The 26,694-nt window shown below is 44.0% G+C and overlaps 1 protein-coding gene across 1 annotated transcript; it reads left to right on the plus strand.

Annotated features, from left to right (window-relative positions):
• The first annotated feature begins 523 nt into the window (after window positions 1-523).
• Window positions 524-25,144, plus strand: DARS2 (aspartyl-tRNA synthetase 2, mitochondrial). Its single transcript, XM_008145865.3, has 17 exons — window positions 524-1,161; window positions 1,775-1,874; window positions 8,795-8,861; window positions 10,610-10,711; window positions 11,097-11,192; window positions 11,345-11,468; window positions 12,184-12,230; window positions 13,814-13,920; window positions 15,665-15,734; window positions 16,656-16,835; window positions 17,919-18,026; window positions 19,152-19,214; window positions 20,279-20,431; window positions 21,863-22,081; window positions 22,239-22,349; window positions 22,921-22,996; window positions 23,694-25,144. Exons 1-17 carry the CDS (start codon window positions 1,038-1,040, stop codon window positions 23,906-23,908), a joined length of 1,962 nt encoding a protein of 653 aa, XP_008144087.2. The 5' UTR covers window positions 524-1,037; the 3' UTR covers window positions 23,909-25,144.
• Window positions 25,145-26,694: the final 1,550 nt, after the last annotated feature.

Raw genomic sequence — 26,694 nt, forward strand, 5'->3', positions numbered from 1 at the left:
ACCCAGCCGCAAGCTCTGCGACCCTCGTTCCGGCCTAGTCGGCTTCTGCCCGCGGAGGGGAAGGGCAAGGGACAGAGTGTCCCACCTGGCACTCTCCACCGGAGCCCCCTCGGGTGCCACGGCAAGGCCAGCCCAGCCGCCAAATGCCGCCGTTCAAAATCCGCAATTCACTCAACAGCCGCCGCCTGGTTTAAAATCGTTTCCCGACTCACTCTGCGGCCCGACGCCGGAAGCCTCCCGGGCGCCGATTCCGAGTCAGTGAAGCAGCCACGGTCGCCATTTTTACTGAGGGCACGCACGTTCGAGCAATCGAAGCATTATCCTCACGTTTCTAAGCGCGCGGCAGCCGACAGCTGTTTCCCACCGGCGCGAAGCTTTCCTTCCCATTTCCGCCCTCACTAAGCATGGCGGCGCGGCCTCCGCTCTGATTGGTTGATCGTCTTCACCGTACTCTTGGGCGCTCGCGAGCGCTTCGAGGGCGAGCTTGGCTCACCCGGCCGACGTGCTAGGGAGAATCGGACCCTCACAACCTTTTGGATTTGCCCTCTTCCTCATGTTGAATATCCGAGGTCGGCGCCAGAATTGAAACGCGAGGCTGGGTTCTCCCTGTTTCCCGGTTCTGCCGCGGGAACCACTGGGGAAGCGCGGAAGGGAAGGAAGGGCGTGCGATTGATGACCGGCCCCCTTCAGTCTCTCCCTGGTCGTGGGGTCCCGCCTTGCGCTGCTGCGTGGATGCGGTCTTGCACATCTGGCCGCAGCTGTGTGTGTTAGCAGAAGTGGAAACTGATGTATGGAGAAGGGGAGAAAGGTCTTTCTTCTACCCACTCCCCAAGGACCCCAAAGACCTGGTAAATCGATCCAGTTTCCGGACACATGTACTTGAATGTTCAGCGGAGAAGGGCTTAAATACTGGCGCAGAGAGTGGGACCTCCTAGCATTTTAAGGGATTCGTGTGTATTTCCAAAAATGACTGTTGACCACCGTCCAACACCGGCAGTGTGGGATTCGTGAGCGCCTCGCCCTCAAGCGGCTTCAACATGTTCTCCGGTTGGTTAACGGGGCTAAAGAGGGGTTTAGCCACACCCACCGGAAGGATCGCGCAGCTGATCGGGCGGTCCCTGTCCAGAAGTCTGCGGCTGAGTTCACCACAGAGAGTTCCAGGTGAAAGCCCTGCGGAGCTCTTGTCCTCTGGACGGCGCTTCCTCCTGTTCTCCCTGCCCCGCTAGTCTTAGCTGGGTGGATGGAATGTAAAAGTAGATCATTCACCTTCTTCCTTTCTTACACTATGGTGTGGGTGTTTTCCTGGAGTTAAAAAGACCAGAAAATGAGCCACATAGATAGGCTTTTAGTTAATGCTACTAAGTCTCAAAAATTTTAAGTGTACATGGTGACTGTTTCACTTTCACACTAAAGTTAGTCACTGCACCATCCAACTTCTGTGATTCCTAAGGTCCTATTGGATATGGGAAGCATCTGTGCTGTGCTATTAAGAATAGGGTAATTTTAGGTCAATGCAAATGCTTGGTGATCAAAAAAAAAAATTGACTTCCTAACATAAGGCAAAAATTCACATTAAGGCAATTATTTAGTTGTCTTTTGACACATTTACCTTTGACATTATAGATTTAATAGTGATTGAATCGAATTACATACTTAGATTTACGTTATAAATTTTATCCATTGACATGAAATACCTAAGATGATGTGACTTGAAGTCTTTATTTTTGAGCAGTTTGGAAATAATAGATTTTTCATCTTGCTTTTTTCTTTTTAGAACTCAGTAGCTTTGTTGCCCGGACCAACACGTGTGGAGAGTTGCGTTCTTCGCACTTAGGCCAAGAAGTCACCTTGTGTGGATGGATTCAGTACCGAAGGTAAGTTGACGCAGACGGTTTAAGAATGCATGGTGTTGTCAGAAGAATAAAAGCTTTGCAACTCCTACAAGATTCTCAAAATTCGTTAAATTTTCCATTTTGTTTTGAAAGGCTCAAATAGTGTTACTCTGAGTACCACTAGCATATGTTGAAGGGGATAATAAGGAAGTGTGATCCACCAATGAACTGAAATGCCCCTTGGCTTACAAGGATTGAAGACTCCTGACAAGGAGAAAATTCTGAGATGTCTTAAATTAAATTACTGCAGACCAGAGGGTGGAAGGAAGAGATAAAGGGGTTAATTGGTTAACAGTTATAGTGCAAAACCAACAAAAGACTGCTCACACTCCTTAGTGTATGTTGGAATTATAATTGACACCCAGGTGGCTGTTTCTGAGATTATATAAAAAGAGCGGATAGCCAGGCCTGTCAAACCCCAGGAGCCTCTGCTTCTTGTTCACACATGAGCTTTACAGATTCTGCTGCTGTGCCCTAGCCCACAGTAGCCCTGTATCACCTTCTCCTTATTCCCTTTGTCTATAGCTGATGTTAATTCTTTCAGAACAGCTCCAAGCATGTCAAACTCACCGCCGGCGGGCCGCATGCTTCATTTATTTAAGGTGTCACACCTTTCTCTCTGTTTCAGGTTTAAAACCACTTGCAAAATTCCGGGATAACGGACATGCTGTTTTTTTTCTTCTATCTAATCATGCTGCTCCATGCCCCAAGACCAGTCTTTTTTTGTGTTGTATGGGGTGTTTTTTTTGGTAGCAATGGCCTAATAAACACTTTCTTTTAAAAAAGCCTTTCAGCCATGGAATTTAACTTTAAGTAGAGAACAGTGATCCTTTAAGATTAGACCCCTTTTGTTGTTGTATTTTAGAACATTTCTGAATAGTACAGTAATTCACATTGAAGAGATCCAAATACATAGATTGTGTGACCTCTCCAAAGAATATGTCCCAAATGGATGGACATTTGACCCATAAGTTTGTTGACTTTATCTTCTTAAAATCAGAGGAGGTGTCCAATCAGCATAGCTCACTGGTTGAGCATCGACCTATGAACCATAAGGTCACGGTTTGATTCCCAGTCAGGGCACATGCCCGGGTTGCAGGCTCGATCCCCAGTGGGGCATGCAGGAAGCAGCAGATCAATGATTCTCTCTTATCCTTGATGTCACTATCTCTCCCTCTCCCTTCCTCTCTGAAATCAATATAAATATATATTTTTTTAAAATCAGAGGAGGCTTTCTGAACCTCTTGTTGTTAGTAAAGACAGTAGGAAAAATGTAGATTGAATGCTAATAATGTTGGGATTTGGGGGACCTTTAGATGGTTTATAGAGATATTAAATTAGTAGTTGGACCTCCTATAGAAAATTTTAGATTGTATCTTTTTTTAGGAAAAGGCTTTATATTGCTATACTTCAAAAATGTCCAATCAGATGATTTTAGTACCCTAAAATATTCTCTTGGATTTTAATATGTGGAAAGTTTTCAAATTTAATAAAATTTTCTTATAAAGACTTAAGCCAATGAAAATTAAAACATTTTTTAAATCTTCCTTTTTATTAATAAGCCATCTGGATGATATTAGTAAGCTGAATATCTATCTATATATATAAAAGCCTAAGCAACCGAACAACCGGTTGAATGGTCACTATGACATGCACTGACCACCAGGGGGCAGATGCTCAACACAGGAGCTGTCCCCTGGTGGTCAGTGCGCTCCCACAGCCAATCTCCTGTAGCCAGCCAACCTCCTGTGGTCCCTCCGCTTGGCCAGCCAGCCCCTATCAGCTCTGATCGCTGGCCAGGGACCCCACCAATGCACAAATTTGTGCAGCAGGCTTCTAGTATAGCCAATAAAAATTGATAAAGAAGCTTTTGTTGAGAAACCAAGATGGCGGCATAGGTGAAACACCTAACCTGCAGCCGGGCACAACAATTTCAAAGGCACAACTAGAGGTCAGAACAGACATCGTCCAGAACCACAGGAGAGCTGGCGGACTGAAATGCCCACAGCTGGGGGGAAGGAGAAGGCCACGGGGACAATCGGGGGAGCCGTAAAAGCCTGAGGTATGGAGAAACTGGCGGAGACACGAGCACGCGCGCCTGCGGGGAGGATGGAGCCGGAGAGGAAGGGGCGGCTGACGGCCTGGCCGGCGTTCACTGGCAGGAAGGAGATAAAGGCTCCGGAGTGCGCTAAGCGCCGGCTCTGACTGCACTGAGCGCCAGTTCCGGGCGAAACCCTGGGAAGCCAGGCGCAGGCTGGGGGAATGAATCTGGGCTGTGGGGCGCAGGCACAGAGGAGCGGGGGAAGGCAGAGCTCCAGAGGCTCGCACGGGAAGGGGCACAAAGGACGGACTGTTGCCTGCGCCACTGAACTGCCCTAGCGGGAAGGTGACATAAGCTCAGGACCGTGCTGAACCCCAGTTCCGACTGCACTGAACCCCAGTTCCGGGCGAAACCCTGGGAAGCCAGGCGCACGCTGGGGGAATGAATTTGGGCTGTGATGGCGGAGGCACAGAGAAGCGGCGGCTCCAGACGCGCGCACTGGAAGGTGCGCAGAGGACGGACTTTTGCCTGTGCCACTGGGTGGCCCTGCTGGGAAGGAGACAGGGACGCCAGACTGCGCTGAGACCCAGTTCCAACTGCACTGAAACCCAGTTCCAGGCGAGAATCTGGGAGTCCAGATTCATTAGGGGAGGGACTGGACTGTTTGGCAGTGGGCGAAACTCCAGGGCGCGTTTCTCTCAGAGGTGTTTGCAAGGAATACAGAGGGACACAGACACAGGAGCCTCATAGGGCGGGGCTGACAGGAAGCCAAGGTTGTAGGCTCCACCCTGTAGCTCCGCCCCAGCCAAGCTGAGCAGAAGCTTTTTCCTGCTGAGTGCCTCAGGTACTGGCTGACCCACACTGCATTGGAGACCCAGAAACGAGGGCATCTAGTGGTTGGTGGGAGATGACACCAGATTTCAATCACTTGCATAAGGGAGGCATTCTAGAGGCAGACTCAGTGAGCGCCAAGGCATTGCTGCATCAAGACCCGGCCCACAAACATGTCTCCTGCACAGCAACTCTTCCTATATAGACAAAGAGGGTCCTCACGGCCAATTGGCCTGGAGGACAATTCCTCCCAGTGACACCAACAACAATCAAGACTTAACTGTACAAAGGAGAACCAAGATGGAGACATAGGGCGGCAGCCTGATCGTTGCCTACCACAACAATATTGAGACTACGACGGGAGAGCAGAGCAGACACCAGCCAGAAAGACCGGGGGGCTGGCTGAGCAGATGCTCTACAACTAGAATAAAAGAGAGGGGTACGCAGGATGATGCTGATGCCGGTGACCCAAAGTCCACACTTTAAGAACTATGGCTCAGGCGACACAATGGTGGCCAGGAACGTGCTCGGCGCAGTTCCCCCGGCGGTCTCCGGCTGAGGGGACGGCTCCACTCGCTTCCGAGCACGGACAGACGAGCCCCTGGGAGACATGGGGTGGGAGACTCCGTGCTTGCTGACCTCCGAGTCCTTCAAGAATCTCAATGCCCCGAAGTGGCCAGGTGCGCACGCTCAGCGACTGGCCACCGTTGCAGACCCAAGGGCCGACGCAGCGACACCGGACCAGCCCACCGCCGGGCACCGGGCACACCGGAGCCTTGCCGAGCCCGCCGCCCAACGAGTTCTGCGGCAGCCGCCCTGGAGCTCTGAGAAAATGACCGAAGGAATTGCTGAGAGGGAATTGACCAACAGGAATTGGGATCAAGAAGACGAAACCCCGCTGAGACCCGAGTCCAGGCGAGCCTGCGAGCCTCTGGGCTCAGATGTGGTCACACGCCTCTGGGTCTAGGTGAGGCCTCACGCCCCTGGGTTTGGGTGAGGCCACGCGCCCCTGGGTCCAGGTGAAGCTGGATTCCGGGTTCGGGTGAGGCCATGTGCCCCTGGGTCCGGGCGAATCTGAACCCTGGGTCCGGGTGAGGCCGTGGGCCCCTGGATCCGGGTAAGGCTGGGTCCCGAGTACGGGTGAGGCCGTGAGCCCCTGGATCCGGGTGAGACCACGCGACCAGGGGTCTGAGAGAGGTAACGCGCCCCTGGGTCCGGGTGGCTTCGTGCACCTAGGTCCAGGTGAGGCCACGTGCCCCTGGGTCTGAGAGAGGCCAGGCGTCCCTGGGTCCGGGTGAGACCGTGTGTCCCTGGATCCGGGTGAGGCCTCGTGCACCTAGGCCCGGGTGAGGCCACGTGCCCCTGGGTCTGGGGGAGGCCAGGCGTCCCTGGGTCCGGGTGAGACCGTGTGTCCCTGGATCCGGGTGAGGCCTCGTGCGCCTAGGCCCGGGTGAGGCCACGTGCCCCTGGGTCTGGGGGAGGCCAGGCGTCCCTGGGTCCGGGTGAGACCGTGTGTCCCTGGATCCGGGTGAGGCCTCGTGCGCCTAGGCCCGGGTGAGGCCACGTGCCCCTGGGTCTGGGGGAGGCCAGGCGTCCCTGGGTCCGGGTGAGACCGTGTGTCCCTGGATCCGGGTGAGACCTCGTGCACCTAGGCATGGTGAGGTCACGTGCCCCGGGGTCTGAGAGGCCAAGCGTCCCTGGGTCCGGGTGAGACCATGTGTCCCTGGATCCGGGTGAGGCCGCGTGCACCTAGACCCGGGTGAGCCCAAGTGGCCCTGGGTCTGGGAGAGGCCAAGCGTCCCTGGATCCGGGTGAGACCATGTGTCCCTGGATCCGGGTGAGGCCTCGTGCACCTAGGCCCGGGTGAGCCCAAGTGGCCCTGGGTCTGGGAGAGGCCAAGCGTCCCTCGGTCCGGGTGAGACCATGTGTCCCTGGATCCGGGTGAGGCCGCGTGCACCTAGACCCGGGTGAGCCCAAGTGGCCCTGGGTCTGGGAGAGGCCAAGCATCCCTGGGTCCGGGTGAGACCATGTGTCCCTGGATCCGGGTGAGGCCGCGTGCACCTAGGCCCGGGTGAGCCCAAGTGGCCCTGGGTCTGGGAGAGGCCAAGCGTCCCTGGGTCCGGGTGCGACCATGTGTCCCTGGATCCGGATGAGGCCTCGTGCACCTAGGCCCGGGTGAGCCCAAGTGGCCCTGGGTCTGGGAGAGGCCAAGCGTCCCTGGGTCCGGGTGCGACCATGTGTCCCTGGATCCGGGTGAGGCCTCGTGCACCTAGGCCCGGGTGAGGCCACGTGCCCCTGGGTCTGGGAGAGGCCAAGCGTCCCTGGGTACGGGTGAAGCCAGATCCTGGGTCTGGGTGAGGCCGTGCGCCCCTGGATCCATCCGGGTGAGGCTGGGTCCCAGGCCCGGGTGAGACCACGCGCCCCTTGGGTAGGGGTGAGGCCTCGTGCCCCTTAGTCTGGGTGACGCCGTGCCCCTGGGTTCGGCCGAGACCAAACCAGAGGGAGTCGGACCTCCATTACCACCATTTGTCCACCATCCAGAGCTGAGGGGTCAGTGCTGACATGTACACATAAGGAACTACTGGACATTGAAATTGGGTCTCAAAAGAACTGTTGGTCCAGGGGGAAGCTCGCTACAGATTGATTCATTTGCCTGTCAGCATAACTATTATTGCTCGTCTCACATTCAGTTCTTATTAGTATATATCTAGTGACATATGATCTCGCTCATCTAGGGGAAATGATCAACAACATAGACTGAGGAACAAGAACAGAACCAGAAGCAAGGAGGCATCGATCGGACTATCGGGCCTCAGAGGGAGGAGAGGGGAGGGTAGGGGGAGGGTGGGGGGAGGGGGAGAGTTCAACCAAAGGACCTGTATGCATGCATATAAGCCTATCCAACGTTTAAGTTCAACAGGGGATTGGGGCATGCGTGGGGAGAGGGGTGGGATGGGAATGGGGGGATGAGGACAAATATGTGACACCTTAATCAATAAAGAAATTAAAAAAAAAAAAAAAAAGAAGCTTTTGTTTTGTTTTGTTTTGTTTTTCATTAATAAGCTACATAGAGCTCTGGCCAGATGGTCTGGTTGGTTGGAGTGTCATCCCATATACCAAAAGGTTTCGGGTTCGATTCCTGGTCAGGGCACATACCGAGGTTTCAGGTTGATCTCCAGTTGGGGTGCATTCCAGAGGAAACTCACCAATGTTTCTCTCCCACATCGATGTTTTTCTCTCTCTCTCCCTTCCTTTCTCTAAAATCAATAAACATATCCTCAGGTGAGGATTTAAAAAAAAAAAAGCTACATAGAAAATTTCATGACTATATATATAAAAGGCTAAGTGTCCATCCGTCCATCCGACCGGTAGCTCTGATGCACACTGGCCATTTAAAAATGAACAGCACACGGACCTGGCACCAACAAACCAATACTGGGCTTCCCCCAAGTGGGACACAGGCCTCACCACCACCCCAGAGCGACACCCCACCAAATCACAGCCAACGCTGCCAAGACCTCATGGCACAAAATGTGGCCCACAGCCCAGCTCAGCCCGGAAACGGTCACTGTGGGCACCAGGTAATGACATCACATAGCAATGCCCAGCTTCCTCTCCCTAGTGACTAGCTTCCGTGGAGTTTCTTCAGCCCAGGAACCCGACGTGCTTTATAGCCAGATGCAAACATTTTATAGTTTAACCAAATGTTTGTGAAGCATTTTCCTGTGCCTCATCTCATTTTATCCTCACAGAAGTCCTGGAGTAGGTAGATAGGAGACTCAGTAGAATCCTATTTTCTTTTCATTAGCAAGACACAAATAGCGATATTAAAATATTTCTTCTAGTTAATTTCCTTTCAATGTGCATGAATCCATGCACCGGGACACTAGTAGCTAATAAAAACACATGTTATTTATTACAATAAATGTGAGAAATTATACGGACCTTTTGTTTGTTTAGTTTGCTTTGCCTGCTTAAATTTTGGGCCCAGAGATTTTATCCTAACATGTTCATTTTCTTCATTAATCAGGCAAAACATCTTCCTGGTGTTAAGAGATTTCCAGGGGCTTGTTCAAGTTCTCATTCCTCAGGATGAGGTAATGGAAGGTTTCCTACTGTTACTGAAAGCCTCTCTGATGCTGTGGTCAGGGTAACTAAATTTGTTTGAGGTTTGAAATTCAAAAGTTAAGTTAAAAAATACAAACAACATTGAGACAAATGACAAACCGGGGAAAAATGTTCACCACAAACATACACCTATATAAATATAAATGAGACATTTGTTAATGAGCACATCAAATACAGGGGCTAATATTGCTAATATCTAAAAGGTTACTATAGCCCTAACCGGTTTGGCTCAGTGGATAGAGCGTCAGCCTGCGGACTCAAGGGTCCCAGGTTCGATTCCGGTCAAGGGCATGTACCTTGGTTGCGGGTACATCCCCAGTAGGGGATGTGCAAGAGGCAGCTGATCGATGTGTCTCTCTCATCGATGTTTCTAACTCTCTGTCCCTCTCCCTTCCTCTCTGTGAAAAATCAATAAAATATATTAAAAAAATAAAATAAAATAAAATAAAAGATCAAATTAAAAAACAAACAAACAAACAAAAAAAAAAACAGTGACCCAGCAGAAATATGAACCTAGGACATGAACATAAAATTAACAGAAAAGAAAAAGAAAATACAAACGGCTTTTAGATGTATGAAAATATGCCCGACCTCACTCATAGGTAGAGAGATAACTACACAGAATTGTTCTTTTTGGCACACAGATTGACAACACACTGCTAGGGAAAATAAGTGTTCCTACATGCATGGAGGGAGTCCAAATGGCACTAGTTCCATCGAGAGCAATTTGGCAACATCAAAACTAGAAGTGCATCTGTCCTTTCAACCACTCCTTCCGCTTCTAGTCTGTTATCTTACAAGCATCTTACACCTAGACTTAGACAGATGCAAAATGACATAAATACAAGGTTTTTCATTGCGGGATTATTTTTAATAGAAACAAACAAATTGGGAAGAACCTAGTTGTTCCCCAATAAGAGCGTGGCATAAAAAATGTACATCCTGACAGCCATAGATAGCTCTTTATGAACTAATACGGAAAAAGAAATGTATATTGATAGAGGAAACAAAACAGGAGTGCTGTCATCTGTATTAAAAAGGAGGTGTGCATGTGTGTATTTCATGATGTGTCCCTGCAAGGATCTGTGAGTATCTGGGAAGAGGAACTAAAGGGGAAGGACAGGAGGGAGACTTCACTGTATATCTGTTTCCTTTGAAGTTTGAGCCATGTGAAGGTACTACTTGCTAAAAATAATTACCATTAAAATTAGATAAAATAAAGCTCTCTCATCATAGTTGTTGGGCAACATTGGTTTCTATTGTAATGCTTGTATGCCTAAGAAAAATTTTATTTACTCAGCTTTTAGTGTTTGAAATAAGAGCAGTGAATTATCTCAGGATCTAGAAATGAGCATAGCTAACCTTCAGACTCCATTATTGCTGTGGGACTTAACTGACCCTAAGACTAACCCTGGGAACAGTTGCCTTTCAAGTATGTATGTGGGATTTGTTTGCATTAATCATTTCTTTCCTTATTTTCCTTTAAGAAAAACATTTTTACACTCTTAGTTAAGAGTTTGACTTGTTGTATTAACTGGAGTCAAAATTGTGATACAATTTACCAAATTCTTTAATAAAGTCATTAAGGGCAGCCCCAGTATTTACAGCAATTAAGCTCTATGAGTATTACCATTTTTCTAAACCATAGACTAGAGTTAGCACAGATTCCTTTAAATTCATGTGTTTCTTGGAACTGTTTTCCCCTCTTTTTCTGTAGTCCGCTGCTTCCGTGAAGAAGATTTTATGTGAAGCCCCCGTGGAATCTGTGGTGCAAGTGTCTGGGACAGTGGTTTCCCGGCCTCCAGGACAAGAGAACCCAGTTAGTAGTGTAGACCCTGTATCTATGTAAACGTCACCGTATACACTTGCACTGTCTGTCTGCACATTCAGGCAAGAGAGGCTGAGCACCTATTGGACATCAGGCAGGCACTAAAGATCTGTAAGTTCTATGAATGAGCCTACAGATTTCAGAATCTTCACTATAAACACACACACTGATATAAATATGCATGTTAAGATATTTGTTAATGGTCATATCAGCCACAAGTATGCATAAGAATGTCAAAAGTATGCACAGACATTTAGACTACACACTAAGCACCTGTGCATGTTATATACATAAGTAAATCATGTATTTTACAAATGTTCACTGTGTACATACCCTGATGAGTAAATTTTTAAATAGGTCTCTTTCTCTCTTTAAGAAAATGCCAACAGGTGAGATTGAAATCAAGGTTAAAACAGCTGAACTTCTGAATCCGTGCAAGAAGCTACCCTTTGAAGTTAAGGACTTCATGAAGGTGCCATCCTCTGTTATTAATACCTACTATGTATATCCAAATGGTGGGAGCTAAAGATAAAGTTTTTGAAATTTCAAACTCTCTATCTAAAGTTAATGTCTTGTTAATATTTGAAGAAATATTTAAACATAAAAATCTTTAAATTTGTTTAGAAAACAGAGGCTCTTCGTTTGCAGTATCGCTACTTGGACTTGCGCAGTTCCCAAATGCAGTATAACCTGCGGCTAAGGTCCCAGATGGTCATGAAAATGCGGGAGTATCTCTGTAATCTACATGGTAAGGGAGACACCTGAGTGTTCTTGGAGCTTTTTAGCATCTCTTCTGTCCTGTTCAGCAGTTTTACTGTATCCTCGCCTTAGCATCATTGGGTCCGATGTTGCCAGAGGTCTGGAATTCACTTAATGTGTAAAGCAGTTTTTGAAGTTTAATTTCCAGGTGTTTTGTCCTAGAGCATAATTTAGTAATTTAGAGCATAATTTAGCTCTCTACTGGGTCACAGATACAGCTTTTTAAAGGTGCTAGTGCCTGTTACCTAAGTATTTCCCATCACTACTGCAGGTCAGACAGCCCTTTGGTTGTTACCCCTGGAAGTTTTTAAAATTCTTTGTCACGCTTAAATAGCATTTGTTGTGAGCTCAGAAATGTCATGGGAATTAAATTTGACTCTTTAATTAGTCCTGGGGTCTTTTTCTACTATATTTATGTTATTTTTGCTATGCTAGCAGAATATTTAAAAAACCAGAACAGTTCATAGACAAGGATCCATTAAGTAAGAATTATTTCATTACAAAAGTGTCAACTTTATGAACAGAATAGGATTTCATGAAATGTTCAGCTTTCTTCTTGGGTTTATAGAAACCAGCATCAGTGGGCTTGGTAACTTTTTCAGTCAAAATTCCTAATTAAGGATAGCCTCAGATTATTGGACTATACCATAGACATCATATTTGACAAATTCCTATCTATTAAATTCAAATGTCTCTCTTTTTAGGGTTTGTGGATGTAGAAACACCGACATTGTTTAAGAGGACTCCAGGAGTATGTATCAACCTAACTGTAATGTCCTATTAGTTAGGAAACTGGCCCACTTTGCATTTATATTCACTTGGTTTTATTTCTTTTACTTATTTTACTGCCTCAAGATGATCACATTATCCAGATTTTCTTAAGAGCTGAGAGAATTGCCAGTGAAGCAGAGGTGCTAAGAGGCAAAGCCATGTCTGAGTCCCACCTGCTCACATTCCATTTTCTCTCTGGGGATGTGAGTGGATCCTGTTGCCAAGGCCCCACGCTGCACCCCCAACCCCCAACCCCAGTGTGTATCCCTCCCTCAACTTAAAGACCCTGAGCCTGCCCTTCTCACCTGCAGCAGGGCCTTCGGAACTTGGAGTTGGGGTTTCGCCATCCCTGCTCCATGGTCTAGGAGAGAAAACAGGACTTAGGGCTGAGCAGAAGTCACACCTACTGCTTTGGGTGCAGCAGCTCATTGAACCAGGTCCGAGCACGCGTTGTAGCCCTATGTTCTCTAGGTCTCAGTGATACTCACTTAATAGGGGTTCATAGGCTACCGTTTCCAGGACCCAACACACTCCCCAGTCCTTGGCTTTGCATGGGGTTTCCCAGGCATTTTAATTCAGGATGAACCTTCACATAGAAAATGCTAAAAGCTTAGTAACAAGTAAAATAGCATCTTCTAGCCTTCAGTTCATAGTGGTGTTGAAGAGTTGAGTGCAAAAGCAGGGTGGGGAGGTAGAAGGTAAAGAGGGATAAATGGTGATGAAAGGAGACTTGACTTGTGAACACACAGTGCAATATACAAATGATGTATTATAGAGGATTATACACCTGAAATCTATATAATTTTTATTGACCAATATCACCCCAATAAATTTAATTTTTTTTTAAAAGAATTGCGTGCAACAAATGTGAGGTAGATGAACTAATCTGGGAACATTAGAAATAGGCCAGGGCAAGGCCACTCATACTTCTTCAGAATCCTTCTGACTGTTCTCACTCTTTTATTCTAAATGTCAAAACTAAGGGGGGTAAAAAGAAATGGGATTTTGACTGGTCATTTTAATGTGGGTTTCGTTGAAGTCTTCCTTTAGGTCCTTTAGTAAAACTATATTTTTCCTTAAAAGAAAAGAGAGTTGAAAAAATTGTATGGGTCAGTACTTTGAGATAAAAATCTTTGTATTCTACTTGAGTTTTCTTTGAGTTTTATAGATGCAAATCAATAATGAATTGGTTCCCTAAATATAAATCCCTTGTTCATTAAGAACTGACATTTCTAAACCTTGATGTTCAATCTCTTTATACAATATCTGGACTTATAAAACTGTAGTTTAATTTAGAAAAGCAGGCAGGAATTATGTGAATAAGAATTGAGAATTCATTTCAACAAGCATACATTTAATACCTACTATGTCCAAACATTTAAAGCCTACTGTGTGCAAGCCTTTGGGGGACTAAAAGGTGAACAAGAAATGATCTCTGTCATCATGAGGACTTTGTTCTTTAGTCCATTGATGAGCTGAAGTATCAGCTTCCACCAGTTCTTGGGTTTGTTTCTTTTCATAATGCCTCCTCTCTCTCCCTCCCCACCCCTCTCTCGTTAAAAGGGTGCAAAGGAGTTTGTAATACCATCCAGGGAACCTGGAAAGTTCTATTCTCTCCCTCAGAGTCCACAACAGTTTAAGCAGCTTCTGATGGTTGGTGGTTTAGACAGGTGAGCTTTCTTTATGCTAGTAGTTGTCAGGAAAGGAAAAGTGGGGACGGAAGGGAAAAAGGAAAAAAAGTTGCCTGAATTCTTTTTCTTTTTTTAATATATTTTTTATTTCAAAGAGGAAGGGAGAGGGAGAGCGAGATAGAAACATCAATAATGAGAGAGGCCCTAGCCGCTTTGGCTCAGTGGATAGAGTGTCAGCCTGCGAACTGAAGGGTCCCGGGTTCGATTTTGGTCAATGGCACCTACCTCAGTTGCAGGCTCAATCCCTGGCTCTGGTTAAGAAGCATGCAGGAGACAACCAATCGGTGTTTTTCTCTCTCTCTCTCTCTCTCTGTCTCACCCCCTCCCTTCCACTATCTCTAAAAAATAAAAATAAAATAAAAATCAATGGAAAAATATCCTCAGGTGAGATTAACAAAAAAATTAAAAAATAATGAGAGAGAATTATTGATCAGCTGCTTCCTGCATGCCCCCTACTGGGGATTGAGCCTGCAATCTGGGCATATACCCTTGACCGTAATCAAACCCAGGGACCTTTAAGTCCGCAGGCCAACACTCTATCCACTGAGCCAAACCAGCTAGGGCTGCCTGAACTCTTAAAAGAAGATTAGAGCCGAAACCGGTTTGGCTCAGTGGATAGATTATTGGCCTGCAGACTGAAGGGTCCCGGTTTCGATTCCGGTCAAGGGCATGTACATTGGTTGCAGGAGGCAGCTGGTTCTCTCTCATCGATGTTTCTAGCTCTTTGTCCCTCTCCCTTCCTCTCTGTAAAAAATCAATAATATATATTTAAAAAAAAATAAAAGAAGATTAGAAAATGTATGAGCATTTTGAAAATATATGCAAAATACTCTAAAAATATGTAGTCATTCTTTACTAAAGATTTATTGGGTGGCCGAAACCGGTTTGGCTCAGTGGATAGAGCGTCGGCCTGCGGACTGAAAGGTCCCAGGTTCGATTCCGGTCAAGGGCATGTACCTTGGTTGCGGGCACATCCCCAGTGGGGGTTGTGCAAGAGGCAGCTGATGGATGTTTCTCTATTATCGATGTTTCTAACTCTCTATCCCTCTCTCTTCCTCTCTGTAAAAAATCAATAAAATATATTAAAAAAAAAAAAAGATTTATTGGGTGGCCACTGTGTGCAGAGCTATAAGCTAGTAAATGTGGCAGGGGATTCAAAACAGAATAGCTTTTGTTCTCAAGGAATTAATGAATCTAGTAAGACAGAATAGGATAATAAATAAAACCAACTGTGATATAAACAAAAAATGAGTACATTGAAAGTTGCAGGGTAGATATTAAGAGGTTTGAAATTATATTGTTTAGAAAGTATAAAAACTGTGAGCTGGGCCTCCTGGGACAAAGTTCATTTCAGCAGATGGAGTTGAGAGTTGAATGGCATAGCACAGGAAAGCTCAAGTGTATTCATGGAGCAACAAGTAGTTCAATTTGGCCAAAGCACAAGAGTCTGTGTGAAGAAGCATGAACCGCCTTGCATGCCAGTCTAATATGTGAATATCCAAAGGTGCCATTGTATATTTCTAAAGCAATATATAGAATAGTCCAATTCTGGGTCAGCTATGTATCTGATTAGATTAGGGCATCGTAATGAATTTTTAAATTTCTTATATGCCCTTTAGGTATTGTAATTAATTTATCTCATAGCCTACACGGCCATGAATTTGGGGGAAAATGTATACCTTATTAGAATCATGACTCAATTCATGCTATTTTTCTATTGTAGATATTTTCAGGTTGCCAGATGTTATCGAGATGAAGGCTCGAGGCCAGACAGACAGCCTGAGTTTACGCAGGTACAAAGCTATCTTCACTTGTCTCTTATTCATGCAGTCTCACTACAGCCCAGTGTCTCCAGTCCACGACAGTAGTCAGATAGACTTCTCATTACATTTTATCCATCAGCTATTTAGTGAAACTGGCCTTCAGTGGAGGCATTCATTGTTTAACTTTTGACATATTTCATGTGTCCTTTTTATAAGGATTTTGGCCACCAACTAAGGGATGCCAAAGATCCCATAGTACTTTCATGGTCGTGATAAAGTTCTTAACACCTCTTGTACATTAAGAACTAACAGTTCTATATGTTGATATCTACTCTGCCTACTCTGGGCACTCATCAGAGCTGCTATGATTTGGTTTCTGTTTGGTAGCATATGAATCAGTGTGATGAAGCACAAAAATCATAAGCTTTGAAGGTGGACAGACCTGGGATCAAGTGTAGCTCTACTACTTACTAGCTGTACATACATGGGCAAGTGACTTAGCTGCTATGAGCCATGGGTAGTCATAGGAACTAAACAAGTGGATGATGTATGAAAGCATTCGCACAGTAACTGACATAAAACAGATGTACAGTCCTGCTGGTGTAGCTCAGTGGTTGAGTGTCGACCTATGAACCAGGTCACAGTTAAATTCCTAGTCAGGGCACATACCTGGGTTTTGGGCTCTATCCCCAGTAAGTGGCATGCAGGAGGCAGCCAATTGAAGATTCTCTCATCATTGATGTTTCTATCTCTTTCTCCCTCTCCTTCTCTGAAATTTAAAAAAAAAAAAGAAGTTTAAACACAGATGTACAATAATATTTATTCCCCCCATGTATTAAGTATTTATGTCCAGAATCCTGTGGTTACTTAAAACCAGAGAAATATATGAATATGTGTACATAGTAATATTATGGCTGTTCAAGTTAGTTTCCATGTGTTGTTTGGTTTCAGATTGACGTAGAGATGTCTTTTGTAGACCAGACCGGGATCCGGAGTCTAATTGAGGGTTTGCTCCAATATTCCTGGCCCATTGACAAAGGGCCTGTGGGGGTGCCTTTTCCTTCTATGACTTTTGCTGAGGCTTTGGCCAGCTATGGAACTGATAAACCCGACACTCGGTTTGGGATGAAGGTACTTTTGACTCTTCAATTTTCCAGGTCTCTGCCCCCAAATAGTCCCACAGTCTTTTGAACCACTTCGAAATTTACAACCAGTTGCACACACTGCTGTATCATATTTTCTGTTGTTACCTTAACTTGTTACCTTTGTTGTTTTGGAGCTAAAGCAAGAGAGGATAACAGTCTGTTAGCATCACAATACTTTTTTCTATCTACTGTGTTCCAAAACCAATTTCCAGAGAGCAAGATTCTTGCTATAAAGTTTATATTATTGATAAGTTATCAATTATATGGACACAAATGATAACTTGAAAGGAAAAACCAAAAACACTGTTCTTTCCTCTTCAATTTTTCTTAAGCTAACTAAAATGGCACTTAGAAGGCCATTTAGAGATATTTATTCTTTTTCTGTGGTATTCAAAGAGCTCAAACCTATGGAAAAATTTTTCAAATTATTAAGGTCAATGCATATTTAACTATAAGGGTCAGAGGAGGCTTTACATGGAGCAGTTTTGGTTGGCAAGCCTCTCATTATTTGCTCTTAGAGAGCAACAGCCCTTTGTCTGTGTGATGCTAGTGACATTACCACATCTGTTCTCAGCTCAGATACCTCAGAAATTGAGTCCTGCCTCGTCTACAAATAGGCAGTGCTCGGCTCTTAGATTGAAAAACATTTGCTACACAAAGTCCTAACTGCCTACTCACAGTTGCTGCCAAAAAACAAAAATTTAAATATTCCAAAACAAACACTCCTTGTTTCTTGTTCTGGAATATGAAATGGTGGTTCTTAAGTCAGACTGCTTCCATTGTGCTTCTGCCACTACCAGCTGTGTCATCTTGGGCAAGTTTTTGCCTTCTCTGTGCTTTGGTTTATTGCATTATTTAATGGGGATAATAAGAGTGCCTTCCTTATACTCTTGTTATACAGATGAGATGAATTAATACTAATGAGAGTACATTAGCACGAGCCATAGTGCCCAGCCCATGACAATCACTCTATATGAATGCACTTTGTATATGTTAACAGCTCTACTTTCTTTAAAAACTTGTTGGTAAAATGTTTTAGTTACCCTTTTTTTTTTAACCCATTTTCCAGATTGTAGACATCAGTGATGTGTTCAGAAACACAGAGGTTGGATTTCTTCAAGATGCACTTAGTAAACCCCAAGGAACCGTCAAAGCCATATGCATCCCTGAAGGAGCAGTAAGTGAGCACAATTCTGTGTGTTCTCTAGAACCTGTTTGTGGGAAGTAAATATGTTCAACATGGGCCCGTCTAATCTTCAGAAAGGACAGTCCTCTTTAAATAAGAATATAATCTTCTCAAATAAACTCATAAAAATTGTTTAAAAAAAAACCTTACATATCTTTATGTAAAGTCTAACAACGTCCCTAAAACTATGGACAACAATAAAACCTGATGAATATGAGTTTATACTCAAGATCTAGAGCTTTTTTACTTTTTCCCCTTTTAAACATTGCTGTAAAGTACACCTGCTTCATTTGGGGTCATTTTCATTAGTGATGAGCATAACATGATATTCATATTCTGTCTCCAGCCTCAGTTTGTCCAGAGCTCTCAGCTTAACCCTTGCATGTTGGGTCTTGAATAAGATTACTATTTTGAAAGACTACTCATTCAGATATATAAGCATATTAAGTATATTCAATCTGGGGATAAGAATTCAGTCTCATAATTACTTCATATATTCAGTGGAAAGTAATGTGGTATCCACACTCTAGTCCAGACAGAATGGATGTACTCAGGTGAGCTCTGTACAATATATATTGTTGTCATTATTATTTACCTCAATTTGAGGATGTCCATTCTTCCCCAAGTAGCTGATCAGACCTGCTGGGTCGTGAACCCTGACTCCTCCTTTGTTTATCTCCCATACCTACTTAAGTGGCCCATAAATATTAGTTATGATGACATTGTCTTACTTAGAAAGACATTAAGATAATTTACAAAAAGTAAGATATAAAGAATTTTAAGAGACCTGAAATAATTAAATTATGAATCTTCTTATTGACCTGAAAGTTATATTTTCTTTCACAATTCAGAATGTAAAAATTCATTTGGAACATTTATCCTGCATATTACATTGAATACATGCACAGCTATTCCCAGTGACACTTACATACAGTGTTTGGAAAATTAAAGCCCTGTAACAAGCTTTAAATTTTTGTTACTTGGCAGCAGAAATTAAATTTGTATTTAATCCTACTCTTGTGATGAACACAAAATATATTTGTATTCCCTTTGCTATCATAAACATGTTTATGAAGCTAAGTGTCATATTATTGAGTTTACTTTTTCTTTCATCAGAAATACTTAAAAAGGAAAGACATTGAATCGATTAGGAAATTTGCAGCTGACCATTTTGATCAGGTAAGGATTAATTAGAGCAGTTTTTTTCCTGTCTTTTAGAGATTCATTATTTTTAACTAATAATTGCTTGAGTTCTTTCACTAACATTAGTTTCGAGGATCTTGTTATTTCAGATCATTCTTCTATTTTTCCTTTTTATTTTTATTTTATTTTTAAATATATTTTTATTGATTTTCAGAGCGTAAGGGAGAGGGAGAAAGATAGAAACATCAATGATGAGAGAGAATCATTGAATGGCTACCCCCTGCACGCCCCCTACTGGGGATCGAGCCCAAAACCCAGGCATGTGTCCTTGACAGGAATCAAACCCAGGACCCTTCAGTAGGCAGGCAGACGCTCTATCCACTGAGCAAAACCAGCCAGGGCTCCTTTTTATTTTTAAACTTCCTTACCTCTGGGTATAATTCTAAGACTACAACTTAGTTGAACTCACCGTTAATCAGAATGGAAGTTCAACCGTAGCTTTTTAAAATAAACAACAGTACTTTAATCTGGTTAGGAAAATAAATAGAGCGCCATGTGCCCAAGATTTAAATGAAACTGTGGTGGGTGTGAAGGAAAGCCTGAATTAATTGTTCTTCCTGTACCCTTTTTAAAAATTCTGAATACAACTTTGATAGACAACTGTGTTCTGGGCTTGGTTAATGGTAGAACTAAAACGGGAGGAGCAGGAGTGAAAATGGGCATTCTTAACTCTCAAAAGAAGTGGAAACTGCCTCGGCCATTTTGGAATCAATGACTTTAAAAATAGTCATGTTTTTTGAGTCATTAAAATCAGTGATACTTTGAAGAAAGGATCTAAAATATAAGACTTTATGTTCCATTCACTTGCAATCTGCCAAAAATTTGCAGAAATCTCATCTACTGACATCCCTCCTGACCCATCATTCTCTTTGTTTTTTGTTATAATGAGATTGCTTTTTAAATTCCTTCTGTATCATTTTGAAGGGGTTCAGGAGGGAATAGAGATAATCTCATGTAAGTTTTCTTCTATTGGGAACAAGAAATCTTTGTACTATAAGAAAACCCCACTTTTAAGAAAAATGTTAATCTTTTTATCACAGGATGTCTTACCTGTGTTCCTGAAAGCCAATAGGAACTGGAATTCTCCGGTTGCTAAGCTTGTGATGGAGGAGCAAGGCCTGGGCCTGATCAGACGAATGGAGAACCAGGAGGAGGATATGGTCCTGCTAACAGCCGGAGAGCACAAGAGAGCAGTAAGAGAAGTTACCTCCATGCTCCGTGCTGCTGGGGCTGAATGGAGCTCTCCTCTGTGCATGTAATACACATTTGAAATTGACTGTTAATTTCATTAAATGGAGCTGCTCTGCATGCGTTTTTATATGAGTAAATACCTTTTTTTTTAATCCTCACCCGAGGATATTTTTCCATTGATTTTTAGAGAGAGGGGAAGACAGAGAGAAATATCAATGTAAGAGAAACACATCGATTGGTTGCCTCCTGCATGCACCCCCACCAGGAGCCAGGGGAGGAGCCTGCAACTGAGGCACATGCCCTTGACCAGAATCGAACCCCGGACCCTTCAGTCTGCAGGCCGTTGCTCTATCCACTGAGCCAAACCGGCTAGGGATATATGAGTAAATGTCTTTCAGCACTTTATAATGCACTGTATAAAAACTAGTTTCTTCACCAGCCACTAGCCTTCATGGGCACTGCTCACAGACTGGCTGTGGTCCTGATTAGGAAAGCCACTTAGGTAGAGGGCTGTCGGGACTCGATGTATAACTATGAAAAAATATGTTCATTTTCAAAGTTTTGTAAATTAAGAAAATTTGGTAGTCACTAACTTTTATACATAATGCATTCCTGAAAATGTGGAGGACAGGTCAGACTGCTGGAGGGCTCCTGGCTGGCAGACACCTGGCCCTACTTGATCGTGGCAGGATCCTCTTCCTTGGAGCAGCCACTGGGAGGTGGTGAAGGCTGCCAGGCACCGGCCGACTCCCTGTTCTTCAGAAGATACACAATAGACTGGACGTAGCTGAACATGCCATTGTAAAATATGCAGAAGTGGTATAGAAGTCACACAAATACTGAAAATATACTGTGAAGGTCAAGTACTGCTACTGTTACTATTGTAAAGAGAACTGGAGGCTGAGAAGTTAAAAATTTGCGCACACACACAGAGCTGGGATGTGGAGGAGTCAGATTTTTTTCCTAACCCTCAAAGTCTGGTTCCCAAAGGTGCACTCTGAGTTAACCTCTACTCCACCCTGCCCTTCTCCTAGCAGCAAGCATTGTAGAACATTAAGTACATGCCAGGCACTCCGCAGATGCTCATCACACCCTTCGGGGCAGTAAGGAAATCATGGGAATAGGTGCCCATCATCTTGCACCTTACACGTCTTACCTGACTGTCGTCACCCAGCCTTCTGGAATACTTTTATCTCCATTTCACTGTGGCCGAGGATGCAGAGATGTTAGTAGCAAACAGTTCAGACTCAAGCTGATACCTGTGTTCTCCATTCCCCAATCACTGAGGGTGACAGTCCTTCTCAGACCATTGAGTGTGTCTATTACTTGGCTAATCCTTTCTCAGAGAATGGCCTGGCTTTAGAGTCCAGATAGGTCATCGCTGACTACTCTGTCCCAGCAGTTACCTCAATGTTCCTATCTTCTGTGTGCAGTGCTCTTTGCTGGGAAAATTACGGCTGGAGTGTGCTGACCTTCTAGAAGCAAGAGGAGTGCTGCTCCGTGACCCAGCTCTGTTCTCTTTCCTTTGGGTGGTGGATTTCCCACTCTTCCTTCCCAAGGAGGAAAACCCCGGGGAGCTGGAGTCAGCCCACCACCCATTCACGGCTCCCCATCCCAGTGACATCCACCTTCTCCACACTGAGCCCGAAAAGGTACCATATCTGTGCTTGCAAATCAAAGGAACTGTGGTAAAAAACAAAGCAAAGAACTTCAGATTTCAGTCTGACCCAGTTCTGGAAGCCCCAGAAGAAATTGTCGGTTTGAGTCAGTAGTTAACATTCTCTAATGTCGAGACTCTGGATCTTGTAGGTCCGTAGCCAGCACTATGACTTGGTTTTAAACGGCAGTGAGATAGGAGGCGGTTCTATCCGAATTCACGATGCACAGCTCCAGCGCTACATCCTGGAAACATTACTGAAGGTAACATGTTCTAACCTGGCCTTGTTTGTGTCTTTAAAATTTGTAGTGAATGGAGGATTCACTAAATACTCCTGTAAGTCTTTGAAAAGTAGGTAATAGCTGTTTGGCAGTGCTTACTATATGCCAGGCACTGCTGAAGTACTTCATAGGCACTGACGCACTTAATTCTGTTACTTGAGATGAATACCCAAATCCAGTGGTCTGTTCTTGGTCACCAAATTCAATGTCCCGTCCTTTGCCCTAATTTCTCCTGCCTCCCAGCAGCATTTGACACTGTTGCTTCCTAATACCCTCCCTAGTCCCTTGACAGGACAGTTCCCTGCTTTCATCCCACCCTTTGGAGCCATATCCTTGGTCTTACTATTTGCGTTATCAGTATAATAACTGCCTTTATTGAGCGCCAGGCATTTCTCTTCAGGTTTTCATATCTGTGACTTATCACATCACCTTGCTCTACTATAAACCTCTTGAGGTCTTTTTTAACTCACCTTTGTTTTCCCTTTCACACCTAAACACAGTGTGCACTTAGTGGACCCTCAGTATTTGAATGGAATTCTCTTTTGAATTTCAGGAAGACGTGAAATTGCTCTCCCACCTGCTCCAGGCTTTAGATTACGGGGCGCCCCCTCATGGAGGAATTGCCTTAGGTAAACAGTCTGCCCTTTTACAAGCCAAATTTCATTCCATTGGACTGTCTCAAATTTGGGCTCAGCTTAAGGGGGGTGGTAGATGAAGGAATAAAAGAGATAGGGAGTGAGCCCAAGGGTTCTACAGAATTTGTTTACTTACCAGTTATAAAGCTAAAACTTAGCTAATCATTTACATTTGAAAGATTTAATAGAATGGAACTGTATGGTCTTAGCTCAAATCCCTGGGGGCTCAGATACCTTGGTAGGAGCCTGGAAAGCCCTGCTGCCTAGCCCCAGCCTGTGTGAGTAGGAATGTGCCATGGCCCTTCTAATGGACAAGGATGCTCACCTTGCTTCTTTTATCAGGAAGAATGTGAGAAATTCTAGAAAGTTCACTAGATTATGGACCCTCAACCACAGGGACCTCCTTCTGTGTTCTTAGACTCCTACACAGCACCTAATTTTGTTTAGCCTTTAGTAAGCCCTTGCTAAAGATATTACCTGCTATCACTATTCATCCCAGTAGATGTGATTGAGCAATTTTCTAAAGTGAGATAGGAAGTAACCTCAAAAGTTCTCTAAAAAGGGGGAACTATGCCTGGGTGCAACTTGGTAAAGATTCTTATTTAAAAGTTCTGTAACCTTTGTAGAAAAACAAAGTCACTCCCACCCTCAGATTACATTCTCATCTGTTAACTTTGTGTTTTACTCACAGGGTTAGACAGACTGATATGCCTTGTCACTGGAGCGCCAAGCATCAGAGATGTCATAGCCTTCCCAAAATCCTTCCGGGGGCAAGACCTCATGAGCAATGCCCCAGATTTTATCCCTCCTGAGGACCTGAAGCCCTATCATATTCAGGTCTCCTGGCCAACAGACGCAGAAACAGAAAAGAACTCATTGAATCCTCCTCGCCATGCAGAAAGTTGAGCTTTTGGTTTTCATCCTCTGCTCCCTCCAGAGTTCTGCCAAAGATGTGACAGGTCTTTATATGGAAGTACTCCAGGCAACATTCTTTACCACAATGAAGAAACTGACAGTACTCATTCTGGACCTGATAACATGCATTATTAGAATTCTTTGTTTGGGACTCTCTTGAAGTTTCTTTTAACTTGGAGAGGTGTGAAAGATGGCTCTTTGTTAGAATAATATAATGGCTAAGTATCTTCTAATCACGTTTTCCCATACCCCGAGAGTAGGTTGTTCACTTGGGACAGAAGTAATCAGATCATGTGTGAAATGTGAGAAAATATTTGCCCCTTTAGACTGGTGAGTTAATGGAGGAGTCCGTTTAACCAACATCAAGAAAATCCTGCAAATTAAGCTGGACAATCATCATAATATAGTGAAAAGCAACATGATATAATGCCAAACATCACTGAAATGAAACTCACAAAATCCCAGTCATTGCTTCACTTTGAGCAAGTTAGGTAGGCCTTGCTTAGTCTCCCTCCTGCTGTGTGAATTGCAAACAGAACTTGTCTGGCTACCTCACAGGGCTCTTCTTGCCAGAATTAGAGATCAAGTACGTGGAAGATAATGTGAGTGAAAGTGCTTTGGAAAATTATAACGCATGATACAAATGTATGACTGTCTACCCATCTGTAAACAGATACAGGTACAGCTGTGTATTTTGTAATTTAACCTTTTGCACTCGGATGTCGAGTGTGACTCGACACGGTTAGCATTAAAATAAAGGAATCGAGACAAAAGCAAGCGAGTGCAAAGGGTTAAGATAAACAAAACTGATTACCTGTAGTAAAAGAAAAACAGTAAATTTATGCATCAGTATTGTTTATATTTCTATTTTTTTAAGTAATCCCTGAATACCTTTTCCTCAATTGTACTAAAAACATTTACCTTAAACCAACCTCAAATGTGTAAGAGTGAACACAGAGGCTCATTGTGATTTCCTTATATTGTGTGATTGGGGTCAATCAAAGGGGGACACCTGTAATATTTTCAATAATAAAGATTTAGTTTTTTTTAAAAGCTTATGATTAGTAATTACAAAATGGGAACAAGGAAGGCCTTGATTAATGAAATTGTTCTTGTTGACATTATCTTAACTTTTGCCTTGGCATTCTTTTGATTTAAAATGTGTGAACACAAATTATCAGCCTATATCTCTGTTTTTCTTATGTGTTCAAAGCAACGCGATACTATGATCTATTTGGAAATAACAGCAGCTTCACTTCCAGGTCTCATTTCGGCTGCTCAGTGGGCTGGGAAGATGCCCTTCCCAACTGCAGAAAGCTGTTCCCTGAAGTTTGTCCTTAACCCAGTCTCTCCCCATCTGTGGGCCCGAGGCCAGAAAATCCTTGTTGGCAGGGCTCGCTTGGTAAGAAAGGATGTCCAACTCTGCCTGCACTTTCTCAGTGGAGAGAACCTCTCGAGCTGCCCTTTATTGGGTAGGAAAATGCAGTTTTACATCTACTTCTCCCACATGCATGTTACCTAATTTTTAATATAATAAAGTCACTATTCACTGTTTAGAGCTTCATTCTAACCAAAATATTGTCTCTATGCTGGAACGAGTTTCAGAAAACACCCCAAATCTGTAGGATGTTTTCTGGGCTACAAATACCAAAAGCCCCAGGTCCCAGGTCCCCAGACATCACAAAGTCCTGTGTTGGCATCTCAGAGACCTTGTCACTGGGGCATCACTCAGCTTTTCTTTAATTCTGCCTCAGAAGAAAAAAAAATGCTTATCTGAAATTCAAAGAAATGTCACTATTTTATATCTTAATCATTGAAGTGACATTTTAAACATTTTCTCAAAATTTAAGGAAATATTAATATAATTGAAAATGACACAACCAGGACTTTGCAAACCAAACTAATTGTAAATTGGAAGCCAAGTTTATTTCAAATCCAATCCCCAACCTCGTAGGCAATTTAGATTTATCCTATGTTACAAATTTTAAAAACAAGGTAAGCAGCTGTTGGGGAAGGTCCGATGACCTTAGCAGCACTCGTGCTCAAACTGCCTTCAGCAGTTTCTATCTCAGAGAAAAGCCAGTCTTTATATGCGCACCAAAGCCCTGCAGAGCCTCTTACTACCTGACCACACCCTGTGATCGCTCTCCTCCACTCACTGGCATCCTGGCTTTTCCTATTCCCAGGATGAGCCCAGTGCAGCAGGCCTTTGCCCTAGCTGACCCTAGCAACTCTCCTCCAGATATTTGCTCTGTTCACTCCCTAATCCGACCTGCTTAAGTGCTCCTCAGTGAAGATTTCCGGACAACCATATTCAAGAGAATGAGCCCGTTCCCCACCAGCACTCTCTGCCCCCTTTCCCTGCTGCATTAATCACATTTTAGTTTGCCACACTAGAATGTAATAAGCTCCAAGAGGGCAGATTTTTTCACACTGTCTCTGCAGTATCTATTCCCAGCACCTAAAACAATACTTGGTTATAGTAGGTATTCAGTAAACCTGTTGGGTCAAATTATTAAATGAGTTATTCAATTAACCACTGGGCTGAGCTGAGGGGGCTTGAAAATGAGTAAATCATGGTTGTTCCTAGAGCAGCTGTTGCCAACGTGAGGCCTGGACACATGACCCACAGAGGGGCAAATTTGATTTAAGGAGGGCAATTTGAGAATGAGTTAACTGTGAATTTTTTGCATCTTTTTAAAAATGTATTTTATTGATTTTTTTACAGAGAGGAAGGGAGAGGGAGAGTTAGAAACATCGATTAGCTGCCTCCTGCA

This window comes from Eptesicus fuscus, chromosome 22 (assembly GCF_027574615.1).
Source record: "Eptesicus fuscus isolate TK198812 chromosome 22, DD_ASM_mEF_20220401, whole genome shotgun sequence".
Taxonomy (NCBI): domain Eukaryota; kingdom Metazoa; phylum Chordata; class Mammalia; order Chiroptera; family Vespertilionidae; genus Eptesicus; species Eptesicus fuscus.